General features: G+C 45.1%; 1 protein-coding gene across 1 annotated transcript in view; it reads right to left on the bottom strand.

The window, feature by feature from the left end:
• The window catches only part of LOC122802376 (phosphatidylinositol-binding clathrin assembly protein), a 529,090-nt gene that overhangs the window by 250,945 nt on the left and 263,594 nt on the right, over positions 1-14,551 (bottom strand). Inside the window, exon 2 of the mRNA XM_044072007.1 lies at positions 6,618-6,760. Coding sequence (XP_043927942.1) covers positions 6,618-6,760 — 143 coding nt within the window. The remainder of the gene's footprint in view (positions 1-6,617; positions 6,761-14,551) is intronic.

Below are 14,551 nucleotides of genomic sequence, written 5' to 3' on the forward strand. Positions count from 1 at the left end.
ACTACAAAAAAGTGAATACACTCTAATATCTACATTTATGTTAAGTGTACACAACTGTACTATGTTCTTCGTGTTTCACTGTTGCAGTCATAACATTTGGGTCGATTCCCAAAGCTGAAGAAAAGGGTGGAGGCAGTCAAGAAGACTGGGGGCTGGCTAGGATGCCCTGCAAGACTGCAGTTGCAAAGCCTGCCCTGGATTTGGAGAAGATAGGCAGATGGTAATGCTTGGTGAAGCTATGAACAGAAGTCCATGTTGCAGCCTCCAGGATGGCCCTGGCGGTGACCCCTATGAGGACAGCTGCAGAGGTGGAGGTTGCTCTGGTGGAATGTGCTCTGACCCCCCTTGGGGGGGAAGTTTTCCATGTTGTTTGTAGCAGAAATTGATGGAATGTGCTATCCATTTGGAAACTGTTAAGTTTGGATATGACCTTGCCCTCTGCTCCTGCAGCGAAGCTGACTAGCAATTGATCAGTTTTTCTAAAAGGTTTAGTCCTGTCTAGGTAGAATCTAAGCTGTCTGTGCACATCTAGAGAGTGCAGAATCCTTTCCCCTTATTTTGTGGGTTAGAGAAAAAGGTGGGCAAATGGAGACTGGTTGACAGCCACACTGGACACCACTTTTGGCATGAAAGATGGGTTAATCCTGAGGGAGACCCTGTCATCATGGAAAATGATGAATGACTCTACAGCCATAAGTGCTTGTAGCTCTGATACTCTTCTAGCTGAAGTGATGGCCAGAAGCAAGGCTGTCTTCCAAGAGAGAAATTTTAACGCTGCTGAAGCTGCAGGTTCAAAGGGGGGCATGGTGAGCTTTCCCAACACAGTTTAGGTACCAAGCTGGGGTAGGAGCTCTTCTGGGTGGCCTCAAGTTGTTAGCCCCTCTTAGGAACTGTTTGAGATGGTGAGAGAAAAAGAGGTGGTTCTGTGCTGAAATGAGCAGAGGTGGCAGAGGCATGAATTTTTATAGAGGATAAGGATAGACCCTTGTGTAGTAGGTCTGCCAGGTAATTCAGGATGAGAGGTAGGGTGGGCTGTGCCATTCCGGCTCACTTAGCCTGGATCCAGATGCAAGACCTTTTCCACTTGTCAGCATAAGACTTTCTAGTGCTGGGGCGTCTGGCCTCACGTATAACATGTAGAACTTGTTTGCTTAGACTGGCAGCTTGAGGAGTGGTCTGGGAATAAGCCATGCTGCCAGACTGAGGGTCTGCAATTGGAGATGCATGAATTCTCCATTCCTCTGGGTCAGAAGTGTTGGGATCTGAGGTAGGTGCCATGGTGGCAGGGGTGACAGGCTGCACAGCAGTGGGTACCAGTGCTGTTGTGGCCAGTCTGGGGCATTAAGGATTGTCCTCCGTTTTTCCTCCCTTATTTTGAGCAGTACCCTCAAAATGAGTGGTAGGGGGGAAATGCATAGACTGAGAGGTTTACCCACTGGAAGTATAGACCATCCACTTTCCAGGCCTCGCTGTGAGGTTCCCTGGTGCAGAATTTGCTGAGATGATGACTGGAGTGGGAGGCAAAGAGGTTTACCTTCGGGGTGCCCCATTTCTGGGTTACAAGGGTGAAGGTTCTTTGATCTAGCTGTCACTCGTGTGGGTCTAGCAGGTTTCTGCTTAGGTTGTTTGCCAAAGAGTTGAAAGAGCCTGGCAAGAATTGTTCTAACAGGTGTAGTTGCATGGCTGGCTGCGGCCATGTGCCAAAGGGTCATGGTGAGCCGGCAGAGAGGATAAAAGTGAGTCCCTCCCTGCTTGTTGATGTAACGCATCACTGTGGTGTCTGTTTTGATCAGCAGAGACCTCGGGGAGAGTAGGGGTCTGAAAGCTGTCCGGGCGTGCTTAACAGCTAACATTTCTTTTTGGTTGATATGCAGATGTATTTGATTTGGGCTCCATTGGCCCTGAATGCACCTGCCGTCCAGGTGTGCACCCCAGGCATAGTCTGATGTGTCTGTGGCGAGGGTCTGGGCAGCGTGGGGTAATGAGAAGGGAAGTCCCTTGGTGTGGTAGCATGCTGCTGCCCACCAAAGAAAATCTATCCTTAGACAAGGTAACATTGGTATAAGAGTTCCAGGTCTTGAGAGTGCTGACACCAAAGTCTTTTTAGGTACCACTGTAGTTTCCTCATATGCAGTCTGGCATATGGAATGAGTAGAATGCAAGAAGCCATGAACCCTAGAGCTTGCAGGATTTTCCTTGTGGATAACTGGGTTCTGGTAGCTAGTTGAGAGAAGTAGGTTGTCAGGTAGGTTTGTTTCTCTGGTGTAAGGAATGCCATCTGGGATGCTGTGTCCAGGCTTGCTCCCAGGAACAAATTTTTTGTGTGGGTACAAGTTTTGACTTCTTTTCCTTGATAGTATACCCCAGGGAGGTCAGTAGGTCCTTTGCACAGATCAGGTGCTTTAGCAACTTTTCCTGACTGTCTGCCTGAATCAGGCAGTCATCTAAGTATGGGCAAATTTGAATATTTCTTTGTCTGCAAAAAGCAATGGCAGGAGCCAGGCATTTTGTGAAAACTCTGGGAGCAGTGGATAAGCCAAAGGGAAGCGCAGAGAACTGAAAGTGCAGTGATCCTGCTCTGAAATGTAGGCATTTCCTGCATGATTCCCTGATTGGGATGTGTAAGTAGGCCTCTTTTAGGTCTAGGGTGGCTAACCAAGCATCCTTGGAAAGCATAGGAAAAAGATGCTGGAGGATGCACATTCTGAATTTTGGTATCACCAGAAAAGTGTTTAGAATGGATAGGTCAAGGATGGGGTGCCATGTGCCCTCTTTTCTGGGTACCAGAAGAGTCTGGAGTAGAAACTTTGGCCTATCTGTTCTGCAGGATCATGCTCTATTGCCCTCATAGAGAGCAGGGAAAGAACTTGCTTTTTGGCCTCTGCCTACTGGTTTGGGGGAAGATCTGGGAACCCTTTTGGGGTTGGCAGTGTGAGAAAATAAAAATTTGTATCCCTGGGACACTATTTTGAGGACCCAGCGGTCATTGGTAATGGTGGCCCAAGTTGCTTACGTGGAAGGAGAGTTTTCCTCCTAGGGACAAGTGCAGGTGGGCAAAGGGAGGGTGTGGAAGTGTAAAGTCATTGTGAGCTCTTACCATAAGGAGGTGGCTTTGCACTCCAGATTTTGAAGAGGATAAACTCCATTGCTTAGATCTCTGCATTCCCTGAGGCTGTTGTCTGGGGGACCTGCTTCCCCTGGGTCTGGACTGAGCTAACCTGGGGAGGGGGGGCAGGAAAGGACCAGTGCTTGGAGGGGCAATGCCTATTGAACCTCGGTGGCTGGACCTGCAAGAAGTCTAACTGTCTGCATAGATTTAGTTTTTTCTTCCATCCTTTTTAGGACCTCTTCTGCCTTGGTGCCAAATAAGTTGTCTTTGTGCAAGGGTGCTTCCAATAATTTGGATTTGACATGGTCTGGCAAGGTCTGTTCCTTAAGCCAAGCATGTCTTCTAAGTACAGAACCAGTAACTGCTGCCCTGCAAGATGCTTTAGGGCATCAAAATCACATTGTAAGGTGTGCTTAGTTACTTAACTTGCAGAATGCATCAACTCTTGTAACTCTATTTTCTGCACAAGCAGGGAAAGAAGATATTTTTTGTTTGAGGAGTTCCATGGTATGTTGCTAGTTCAGCATATGGAACTGACAATTAATTGCTCTAATAGCAAGAGAAGCAGACGTGTATACTTTTTACCCAATCTGTCTAATGCTCGTGAATCCCTATCTGAGGGGGTGGGATTCTTAGCTGAAGCTGCTTTGATTCCTTTAGGTCCTTGAGAGATGACCTTGAGGTAAGAAGTAGGAGTTCTGAAAAGAAGTTTGAGAGAGTCAGGGACTCTATAGTACCTGTCAGGTTTCCTGAGAGCAGGAGGGGGGTGTCAGGGGTCAGATTGGATTCCATAAAATCACCATCCACAACATCCAGGACAGGAGGAATGGCCAGAGGTCTGTGCTGTGGAAGATCTAAGAATTCTCAGAGTCTCTTTTTTGACTGAGGATAGTAAGGAAAAGTCCTTGGGTGGAGAGGCTGAAGGGATGGATTCCTCTGCATCAGAATCCTCATAAGCAGAGAGGGTTGCATATCTTCATACTCAGATGCATCAGAGTCACTGGACTCCTGTCCAGATAAAACTACTGAGGATAAGTCTCTTTCTTTTGGAAGCGGTAGCCTGGCTTCCCCTGATAAGCATTATAAGGTCTTCTGCCATTTTAAACATTTGAGACTGGGGCAAGGAAGCAGGGGCCTGAGCTTGGGTCATCAGTTTTTTGGGTGTGGTTCGTACCCTGGGCCTTAAAAACCCGGTAGTTTTCGAAAGAACTGTAGATGCGAAAGAAGTCATCGGTCTGTGTCGAGTATCGGTAGTGCAAAGTACTCCTCGGAAGCTGGTGCCTGCTCAGCAGCTCCGGACCCATCCAAGGTAGAGACATCCGCAGGATCCTTAGTCGAAGAAGAGTCTTGCGGCATACCGGACTCCAAAAGGGTCTTGGTAGCAGCCTGCGAATCCAGAGAAGCAGGCATCAGAGACTGCAAAAGCACCTCACTGAGGACCGGAGAACTGACGACTAGCTTAACGGAAGCATCGTCAGCAGTTTTGGACCTGTGCGGTCTGTCTCTGTCTTTATCCTTCAAATTGTTTTCAGAAGAGCAGTTGTCGGATGGCTTACCAAAGCCATATAAGAAGTTGAGGACTGAGTAAAAATATCTAGCTACAATAAGGGCCTGACTACATATAGTTCTGGCATTGAACAAAGCACAAATGCGACAGCAGGGGACATTGTCTGGGCCTAAACAAGTGACGCAGTAGGAATGAAAGTGAGTGGTATTTGCTTTCCACAGGCGAGACAATTGTTAACTTATTCTGACATCGGTTAGAGCAAGAAAAAAGGATCCCCAGTGGGGTATTCAGCTTCAGAAGACTTCAACTTCAATTAAGAAATGAAAAACTCAGGTAGCGGCCGCCCGGCATTCGTGTGAACTGCTTCTGCTTCGGGCTCCTCGGCAAGAAAGACTGATGCAATGGCGTCAGCTGCCTGTTTTTATACCACTGACGACCTGATGTCAGTCCTGGAGCGACAGCAACCGACAAAGAAATACTAAGCCTCTGGTATTAGGGCCGACTCAGGGCTACATGACTGCAACAGTGAAACACAAAGAACATTAGTCTTTCCTCACTCAGTTTCACCTCTTCACTTTTTCATTCCATTCTGTTATCACTTACTGTAGTTCCTGTTCAGTATGAACATTAGTGAGATCAGAAATGGGATCTATATTAGTTTGCCGAAACTTATCTTCAGTGAACACCTTGTCGACACGTATTCAGTGAAAATCACTTCTGCGATTCACTGAATTTTCCAAGGGCAATGAAATAATTACCCCGCAGCACAACAGAACCCACAAGTAACTAAATCAAGCCCATCCAAGTGGGAGGCTTTGCCCCCACACCCCCTAACTATATATACCAACTCCAAGAATGCATTACAGTGGAGAAAAGAGCAAAGTTGTGTAGTTGGCCAACTACTTCACTGCCTTTGGAAAATTTAGCGAATCGCGGAAGTGATTTTCGCTGAATGCATTTCGAAGTGTTCGCTGAAGATAAGTTCTGGCAAACTAATATAGACACCAGAAATGAACCCTGATGCAAACCCACACTGGGAATCTGTGACCCCAAACACTGTTCACACTTGTACCACTGTGTCCTTCTATATATACTACATTAACTCTGCCACACTGTGTACGTCTCTGCGTGTGTATTTTCGGGGGGTATCACAACTTTCAAAATATGTCTAACCTTTCCAAAGCTGGTTTATGATGGCCATTCTGTGTGTGCTACAGGGTGAGGCTCCAGTACAACTTGCATGTATAAACAGTGCTAATTACTTTTCTGATGTCAGAAATCTACAAAACGCAAGCATTTCTTTTTGCCAACTCTGGCGTGTAATATACGAAAAGGGTATTGCTGGAAATGGAACTCTCTCTCACATCCTTCCACTATATCCTACCTAGTCAGTGTCTGACAATACTTCAATTGTAACTTTCAACTCTCAGCAAATCTAGTGTCAGTAAAGAACAAATCATTAAAAATGTATGCACAAAAGAATCAAAGGATCAGATAAGTACATAAGAAAAAATATGTTCATAGATTAAAGAGGAGTTAAATTCTAGCTACATTTCTAAGCTGCTTCTTACACAATCTCTCTCAATACTGAGCCAGCAAAATGCAATGTGGTAGGGGCGTTAAAACCCATAGGTGAAGAATTACTGAAAAGACTACATTTCTAGGTATTTCGAGTCAAACTCAGTATGCTGAATTACAGTAAAGAATGAAAGAAAGTTAATACAATCCAATGAACATCAGTCCAAAATGCATTACATGAAGCAACAGCAGCCTTTGATATAAACATGATGCTATTGCAACATGCACATTACAAAACAGTGCGTTAGATCAATGCAGTCCTTTGCCAGTTACTGTTCAACTCTGACTCAATATCCTTCATCTTACTCAGTACCAAGCTGATAATATTCCTGAAGAAGCAAGTCAACTGGGGAGGGAGGAATACCAAGACAGTACTTTTAACCACTCACCACAATAAAAATAAAAAGTTCCATAACAACGCACCTCATTTCCATATACCATAAGATGATGAGTTGCAATAAGTGCTTTGAACACCACCACCCAACTCGTGTTTGCAGTCCTTTCAAAGAGAGAATCAGCCAGCTGTGGTATATTCACATTCATTTCATTGGTACACTGGATTAAGTCTGCAATACAAAAGAAAAAAGTTCCTGTTTAACAATGACTTTTGCAGTATACAATGTTAAGTGCATTGCATGCAGTAATACAATGCCTAGCACCAACCAAAGCCACTACTGCAACACAGACAATAATAGTAAAACTAAACTGGCAGGGAAAACGGGTTTGCCTACTTTTCTTGTCATCCTTCCTGTCACTGCATTTTTCAAACACATTTCCTTTCCCCCAATGACCCTGAGGTACTTCTCCTCCCAGCATAACTTCTGAAAGTATACTCTATATCATACAAGTACACTGTTTGGAAAAAAAAATAGTTCATAAATATGAATCCTTAATGCCCCCCCCCCCCCTAGTTTGTCATGTCATTTTATGTTTCAACAAGCACTTTTTGAATGGCACTACTCCAATGCATCCCACATATATATTTCAGAAACTTAATATTTTTTTTGCATTTTATTGGTTTCACCTCTCCAACAAAGTATATATATTTTTTTGATACCTTCCTTAAATATTCTCCTGAAAGGAAGTTTCGCCTCTCCTACAAAGTACATACATTTTATTGATACCTTCCTTCAATATTCTCCTGATAGGGACTTTTGACGCAGTCAGAGAAGTCAGCCCTGGAGAAGCCGAAAGTGTTCTCTGTTCCGACAGCTCCACCACTACGAGTTCCAAGCATTCTGGCTCCAAAACCACCGCTGGGGTGGGAGGAGGAAAGTAAGTCAGAGGAATGGTTCCAGTCAGCTCCAAACTTCTTGGAGTTTGATCCGAAAACAGTCTGCCCAGCGCTGGTGTCTTAAGCAATCTCTGCACCAAGTGATCCATATCGTCGTCTAATAGGTGTCTGGAGGATCAAGAGGATGGAGCAGATACTGTAGATTGTAATATGGGAGACCGGAGAGTCGGAGATATCGTCTCCAATACCGGGGAGTGGCTCCAAACTTGAACTGCTCTCGATTCCGAAAAGGATGGAGTCCAGGCAGCAGGTCTCAGAGGCAGATTTTTGAGTATCTGTAAGAGAAATCCTAGGAAGCTTAGTGGATGGCTCAGACATGCTCGAAGTAGAGGAAGACCTCTTAGAACTTTTTCACCAGCCGAAGTAGATTTTGGTAGACTATGACCCTCTCCCATGGCTTCCTGAAAGAAAGATTTTAACATGCCCCTCAAAATCAATTTGTTCTTTCTTTCTTGGAGGACCCTAGAACTAAAAGCATGACAAATAGAGCAAAATTCTTGTAACTGGAGTGGTCCCAGACAGTAGACACACTCCAAAATGTCCATCAGTAAGGGACATTTTCTGGGAACATTTAGGGCATTTAAAACCCGAAGGTTTCTGATCTTTCTGCTCCTTCTGCTTTGACATTATTTCCTAATACACAATCAATAATAAACCCTCTAACTAAAATGGGTTAAAGGCCCTCTAACTTAAAACTAGCCTTCTGCGAATTACACTCTCACACGAAGACAATGACAGGAAACTCTTTTTGGTAAAGATTTACCACAAAAGTATTGTAACTATTTCAACTATTTACTACTTAAATAACCACATACTTCTAAATATATCTATATGTAAAAAGGCACACAGACTATTCTAAACTAAATGTCAAAGGTACTGCAAACTCTAACTTGGCACCGTAAAAATCCAATGCCAATCATGAGCAGACCGGAGTTCTGCTGTGGCGACCCTTAAAAAGCTGAAAGTCTGATATATATATATATATATATATACACACACACACACACACACACACACACACATACATAAAACAAGGCACACAAAACAACTATCGTAATCTAAGTATCAAAAAACACTACAAACTTTAAACGGGAATAGGGATTATAAAGGCCAAAAGAAAGTCAGTCTGACACACACACACTATTAATCTAGCAGGAAAGATTAAAAAAAACCTAGCAAATGCTCAAAAAATGAGCATTTACATACATACACACACACACACACACACACACACACACACACACACACACGACTAGCACTAATACTAGGAAAAAGGAAGAATTATATAAATTCACTTAGCCAGAGCTGGTAAAGTACAGTTTTGTACCTACCATAAATGTAGATGTCCGAGAGGAATGCATCTGCAGTCTTTACAAATGGGTTGTCCTGTCGTCAGGCAGCCCTTCGGTCGGCCGGATTCCAAAGTCTGGGTCTGGCTTCGGCTGGTGTCGCACTTCACCCGACGTCATTGCGGCAGTTATTCGGGTATAAAGGCATCAGCCGACGCCATTTTCCTCAGTTTTTCTTGCCCCAGATGCCAGGTGCCCTCTTGGATGGCTAAATTTGGATAAATGCCAAAGTTTCCAAATAGTAGAGAGCAAACACAAAATAAGCATGTATGTACATATATACAAACAAATACACCATAATAGATCCCCCCAAGCTAGCTGAAGATTGGCAAATACCCTAGGAGTACCTCAGAGGGGAAGGAGGGTGGGTAATCCTGACTGCAGATGCATTCCTCTCGGACATCTACATTTATGGTAGGTACAAAACTGTACTATGTCCTTCAAGGATGCATCTGCAGTCTTTACAAATGGGTAGAATACCATAGCTAAACTAGGGAAGGAGGACATGAGAAGAGATTATGGTGTAGTTAGGATCCCTTGCAAAACAGCAGTGGCAAAGCCAGCACGGGATCTAGAGTATAAAGGTAAGTTATAATGCTTGGCAAATGTATGCACGGAGGTCCAAGTAGCAGCCTCTATAATGTCCTTGGTAGCCACTCCTCGTAAGAAAGCTGTGGTAGTGGCTGTAGCCCTTGTGGAGTGAGGCCTGATGTTCTCTGGAGTTTTCTTTCCATGGTAGGAGTAACAAAATCTAATGCAATTTCCTATCCATTTGGAGATTGTCTGTTTAGAAATAGGTTTTCCTTCCTTTCCTGCTGCATATGCTACCAGAAGCTGGTCAGTTTTTCTATTGTTTTGTCCTGTCCAGGTAGCAGCGTAATTGTCTGTGTACATCCAAGGTATGTAAGAGCCTTTCCCCCCCTGTTCTGTGGGTTGGGGAAGAATGTAGGAAGGTGGATAGCCTGATTTAAAGATACTCTGGATACCACCTTAGGCATAAATGTAGGATTTGTTCTCATGGACACTCTATCTTGATGGAAGATTAGGAAGGGTTGCACTGCCATTAATGCCTGTAGTTCAGAGACCCTTCTTGCTGAAGTTATTGCCAGCAGGAAAGCAGTCTTCCAGGATAAGTATTGTAATTCTGCTGTTGCTGCTGGTTCGAAAGGGGGAAGAGTCAGTTTTTCTAGTACAAAGTTCAAGTCCCATGCGGGCAATGGAGGTTTCCTGGGAGGTTTTACATTTTTGATTCCTCTCAGAAACTGTCTGAGCAGAGGGTGCGAGAAGACAGGAGGATCCAAGCTGTACTCTGCTGAAATAGCTGATGCATGTATCTTGATGAAGGAATAGGACAGGCCTGTATGGAAGAGCTCCGCCAAGTACTCCAGGATGTTGGCTATGTTCACCAGTGTCACATCTTGCCCCTTTGCAGTACTCCAGATAAGATATCTTTTCCATTTTGCTGCATAATTCTTTCTTGTTGAAGGTCTACGAGCCTCCAGGATTATGTCTTTAACCCTTTGGGATAAATTCGGGTTAATTGCTGTTATGTAATGTTCCAGGCAGTTAGCTGCAGAGTTTTTAAGTTTGGATGCAGAATGTTGTAGTTGTTCTGTGTCAGCAGTAATGGGATCAGGGCAGTGTCCATATTTGTCCCCGGGACATGCTCCTCAGAAGTGGATACCAATGTTGTCTTGGCCAGTCTGGGGCTATCAGAATGATCCTCGGACGTTCCTCTTTGATCTTGAGAAGCACCTTGTGCATCAAAGGTAGTGGTGGGAATGCGTATGCTGTCAGGCTTTTCCAACTGAAGGATAGGAGTCCACCTTCCAAGCAAGTGGGTGGTAAGTCCTTGTGCAGAATTTCTTCAAACTGGTGATTGAAAGGGATGCAAACAAGTCTATTTGTGGTAATCCCCATTCTCTTGTGATGGTTTTGAAGATGTCCGGATGCAGCATCCATTCGTGGGCATCTGTTGTAGTTCTGCTTAATATGTCTGCTAGAATGTTTTCCTTCCCTGGTACATAAATTGCCTGTAACTGAATGTTGTAGCTCAGAGCCACATCCCATAGGTCCAGTGCCAACCGGCATAGAGGGTATGAGTGTGTGCCTCCCTGTTTGTTGATGTACCACATAACTGTGGTGTTGTCTGTCCTTATCATCAACTGGCCTTCTTGGAGAAAAGGTCTGAATGCCTGGATTGCCAATTTTACTGCCATCATTTCTTTTAGATTTATGTGCAGATGCAGCTGGTCTTGAGTCCATAGGCCTTGAAAGCACTTGCCCATCATGTGTGCCCCCCAACCGAGGTCTGAGGCATCTGTTGTGATGGTTTGTCTTGGTTGACTTTTGCAAAAGGGCAGTCCTGTGTTTGATTGACAGGCCTGAGCCCACCATAAGAACTCTTGCTTCAGGCATGGGATTATTGGAATTTTGGTTTCTAGGCTGTGCTTGTGCTGAGACCACAAATTCTTTAGGTACCACTGTAGCTTTCTCATATGCAGCCTGGCATGAGGTACCAGAATTATGCAGGATGCCATGAAGCCTAGAGCTTGTAGCACTTTTCTTGCAGTTAGATGGCTCTGCTTTGTCAATGCCAAGAAGTAGAGAGGAAGTTGCTCTTTCTTTTCTGCAGTTAGAAATGCCATTTGTTTTGATGTGTCCAGTTCTGCACCCAGAAAGGTTATTCTTTGGGATGGAATCAGCCTTGACTTTTTTGTACTGACTGTATATCCCAGGGCTTGCAGCAGGTAGATGACTCTTTGTAAATCTTCTGTGAGTTTGTTTTTGTTGTCCGCTTGTATCAGGCAGTCGTCCAGGTAGGGATAAATTTGAATTCCCTGAAGTCTGCAATGAGCGATTACTGATGCCAGGCATTTCGTGAACACTCTGGGCGCAGTAGATAAGCCAAAGGGCAATGCTGAGAATTGATAATGCTCTGATCCTGCAAGAAATCCGAGGTATCTTCTGCAAATTGGTCTTATGGGGACGTGCAGGTATGCCTCCTTGAGATCTAGAGTTACTAGCCAAGACTCCTTGCCCAGCATGGGAAGAAGCTGCTGTAGGGTCAGCATTTTGAATTTTGGGACAATGAGGAATGTGTTTAAAGCGGACAGGTCTAGAATAGGTCTCCATTTGTTTTCTTTTCTTGGTACCAGGAAGAGCTTGGAGTAAAATCCCTTCCCTTGCTCCAGAAATGGTACCTTTTCCACAGCTCTCATTCTTAATAATTGAGATATTTGTTTTAGAGCTTCTGCCCTTTGAGAAGGTGGTAGGTTTGGCATTCCTCTCTTTCCTGGGAGTGTATGGAAATGGAACCTGTAGCCTTTGTCTATAGTCTGCAAAATCCATTTTCTCTTGTAATGCAGTGCCAGTTTCTTGAAAATAATGTTAGCTTTCCGCCTAAGGGTGCTTCTAGTTGTTCCCTGGTAGGCGGTGCCACCGCCAAGTCACTGTGATTGAGTTGTTGTAGTGGTGGTGGCTGTATCCGTACCTCGCTGGTTGTTGCCCTGCCACTGGCGACCCCTGTAGGCACCCCTGGATTGGTTTCTGCCTCTAGAGCGCCTATTCCTGCCTCTTTGTGCCTTAGAGGTGTCCGGAAAGGACCAATTCTTGGAGGGTCAGTTCCTGCTAAACCTTGGAGGTTGAACTTGTAAGAAATCTTTCACTGTTTGCACAGATTTTGCTTTCTCTTCCATCTTTTTTAGTACCTGCTGTGCGGGGGCACCAAATAAATTGACCTTGTCCATAGGTGCATCCAAAAGCTTAGATTTGACATGGTCTGGTAATGCCTGTTCTTTCAACCATGCATGCCTCCTGATAACTGTGCCAGTCATGGCTGATCTAAAGGAAGCCTCCAGTGCATCATAGCCACATTTTAAAGAATGGTTACTAACCTGCTGTATGTTATGTAACATTTCTTGAACATACTTTTTATCTATAGATTCTTCTGAGGACAGCTTTTTAGTCAACTGGTCAAGCATAAACTCTTGATATTGAATCATATGAAATTGGCAGTTCAAAGCTCTAGCTGACAAAGTAGCAGAGGTGTAAACTTTTTTACCCCATCTCTCTAAGGACCTGGAATCCCTTTCAGAGGGGAGGGGGTTTTTAGAAGAAGTAGCTGCTACAGCTTTAGGGCCCTGGGAGATAGTCTCTGGATCTGCTAAAGGAGCCTTATACAAGTGGTGATGAGTGTCCGGGACCCTGTAGTACCTATCGGGCTTAGCAGTGGCCGGAGGTAAAGTATCAGGAGCAGTGCAAACATCATTAAATGCATCATCAACAACAGATAGGACCTTTCTACACTTGCCACAGCATAGGCCTTTAGCTATACCTCCAGTCCTAAGCCTTTTCCTAGAGTCTGAGAAATCTTGGCCCTGCCACTGAAATTGTTCCCTCATAGCATGCAAGGTTTCCCCAAAGGAAAATTCCTCAGGAGGAGAGGCTGAAGGGATGGACTCCTCAGCATCAGAGTCTTCGTAAGGAGAATAAGAAGCCTCAGGAGGGTCTGTATGATCTGAGTCATCCGAGGAATCATCTGTGGCTACTGGCTCAGGGGGCTCTGCTCTAGGCCTTTTTTCTGGAGGAGGGAGAGAGGCCCTGTCTGGATGAGGCTGGGCTCCACGAATTAAAGAGATGAGATCCTCTGCCAAAGAAAGCATATGGGAGCTGGTGCTGGGCCTGTGAGAGGGGGGCTTGGCAGGCACAGGTTTTGATGCTTTGGCTGCCTTAGCCCTGGCAAAGGCCTTAATAGACATTGCTGCAGGAGGCCTAGCAGCTCCACGTGCAGGGGTAGAAATATCTAGGGGAATGGTGTCTGATAAATCCTGTGAAATTGCAACAGAAGGTTGGATTTCAGAAGCCGTTTCTACCAGGATAGAAGAGGCCTCGGTAGAAGGCAAGTTATCGGCTGAAGAAAGAACCGCTTGCTCGGTTTCGGCCGAAACCGAGACACTCGTGGTTTGTTTAACCGCGGTTTCGGCCGAAACCGCGGACCGCGAGTGTCGGTCCTTTTCTTTGCGTTTTTTGGTTATTTGCGTAGTCGGAGGATCAGACGGCATAATGTAGGCAAAATCGGAGCCGAAAATCTGTTCAGCAAAGTCCGAGCGACGTCTAAGCGTCCGTCGGTTAAAAGAAGCACAGGCTAGACAAGCTGCTACGTCGTGGTCTGGGCCTAAACAATGTATGCAATAGGAGTGGAAATCCTTATGAGGTATTTGTTTCCCACAAGATAAACAGTTATTAACTTTCTCTGACATCGGCTGAGGCAAGAAAGAGTCCCCAACGGGGTACTTAGCTTTATAGAAGTCTTTGAATTAGTATTCGGTAGTAGTAATCTCTGGATCTGACCAACCGGCACTTGCGAACAGCTTCTGCTTCGGGCGCCACGCGGCAAGAAAGACTGGGGAAAATGGCGTCGGCTGATGCCTTTATACCCGAATAACTGCCGCAATGACGTCGGGTGAAGTGCGACACCAGCCGAAGCCAGACCCAGACTTTGGAATCCGGCCGACCGAAGGGCTGCCTGACGACAGGACAACCCATTTGTAAAGACTGCAGATGCATCCTTGAAGGACATCGACCCAATCTGTTTCAGCGGCAAACAAGATCTGAGGAAGGCACTGGAGCATCATGGGACAGGGATGGAGCCATGAGGTAGTTTGAGAACTCGAGCTTTAGTAAGCGGCCGAGTCGGAACAGAGGATCGGTTC

The sequence above is a fragment of the Protopterus annectens genome, chromosome 5.part0 (assembly GCF_019279795.1).
Source record: "Protopterus annectens isolate FY-2018-M chromosome 5.part0, PAN1.0, whole genome shotgun sequence".
Taxonomy (NCBI): domain Eukaryota; kingdom Metazoa; phylum Chordata; order Ceratodontiformes; family Protopteridae; genus Protopterus; species Protopterus annectens.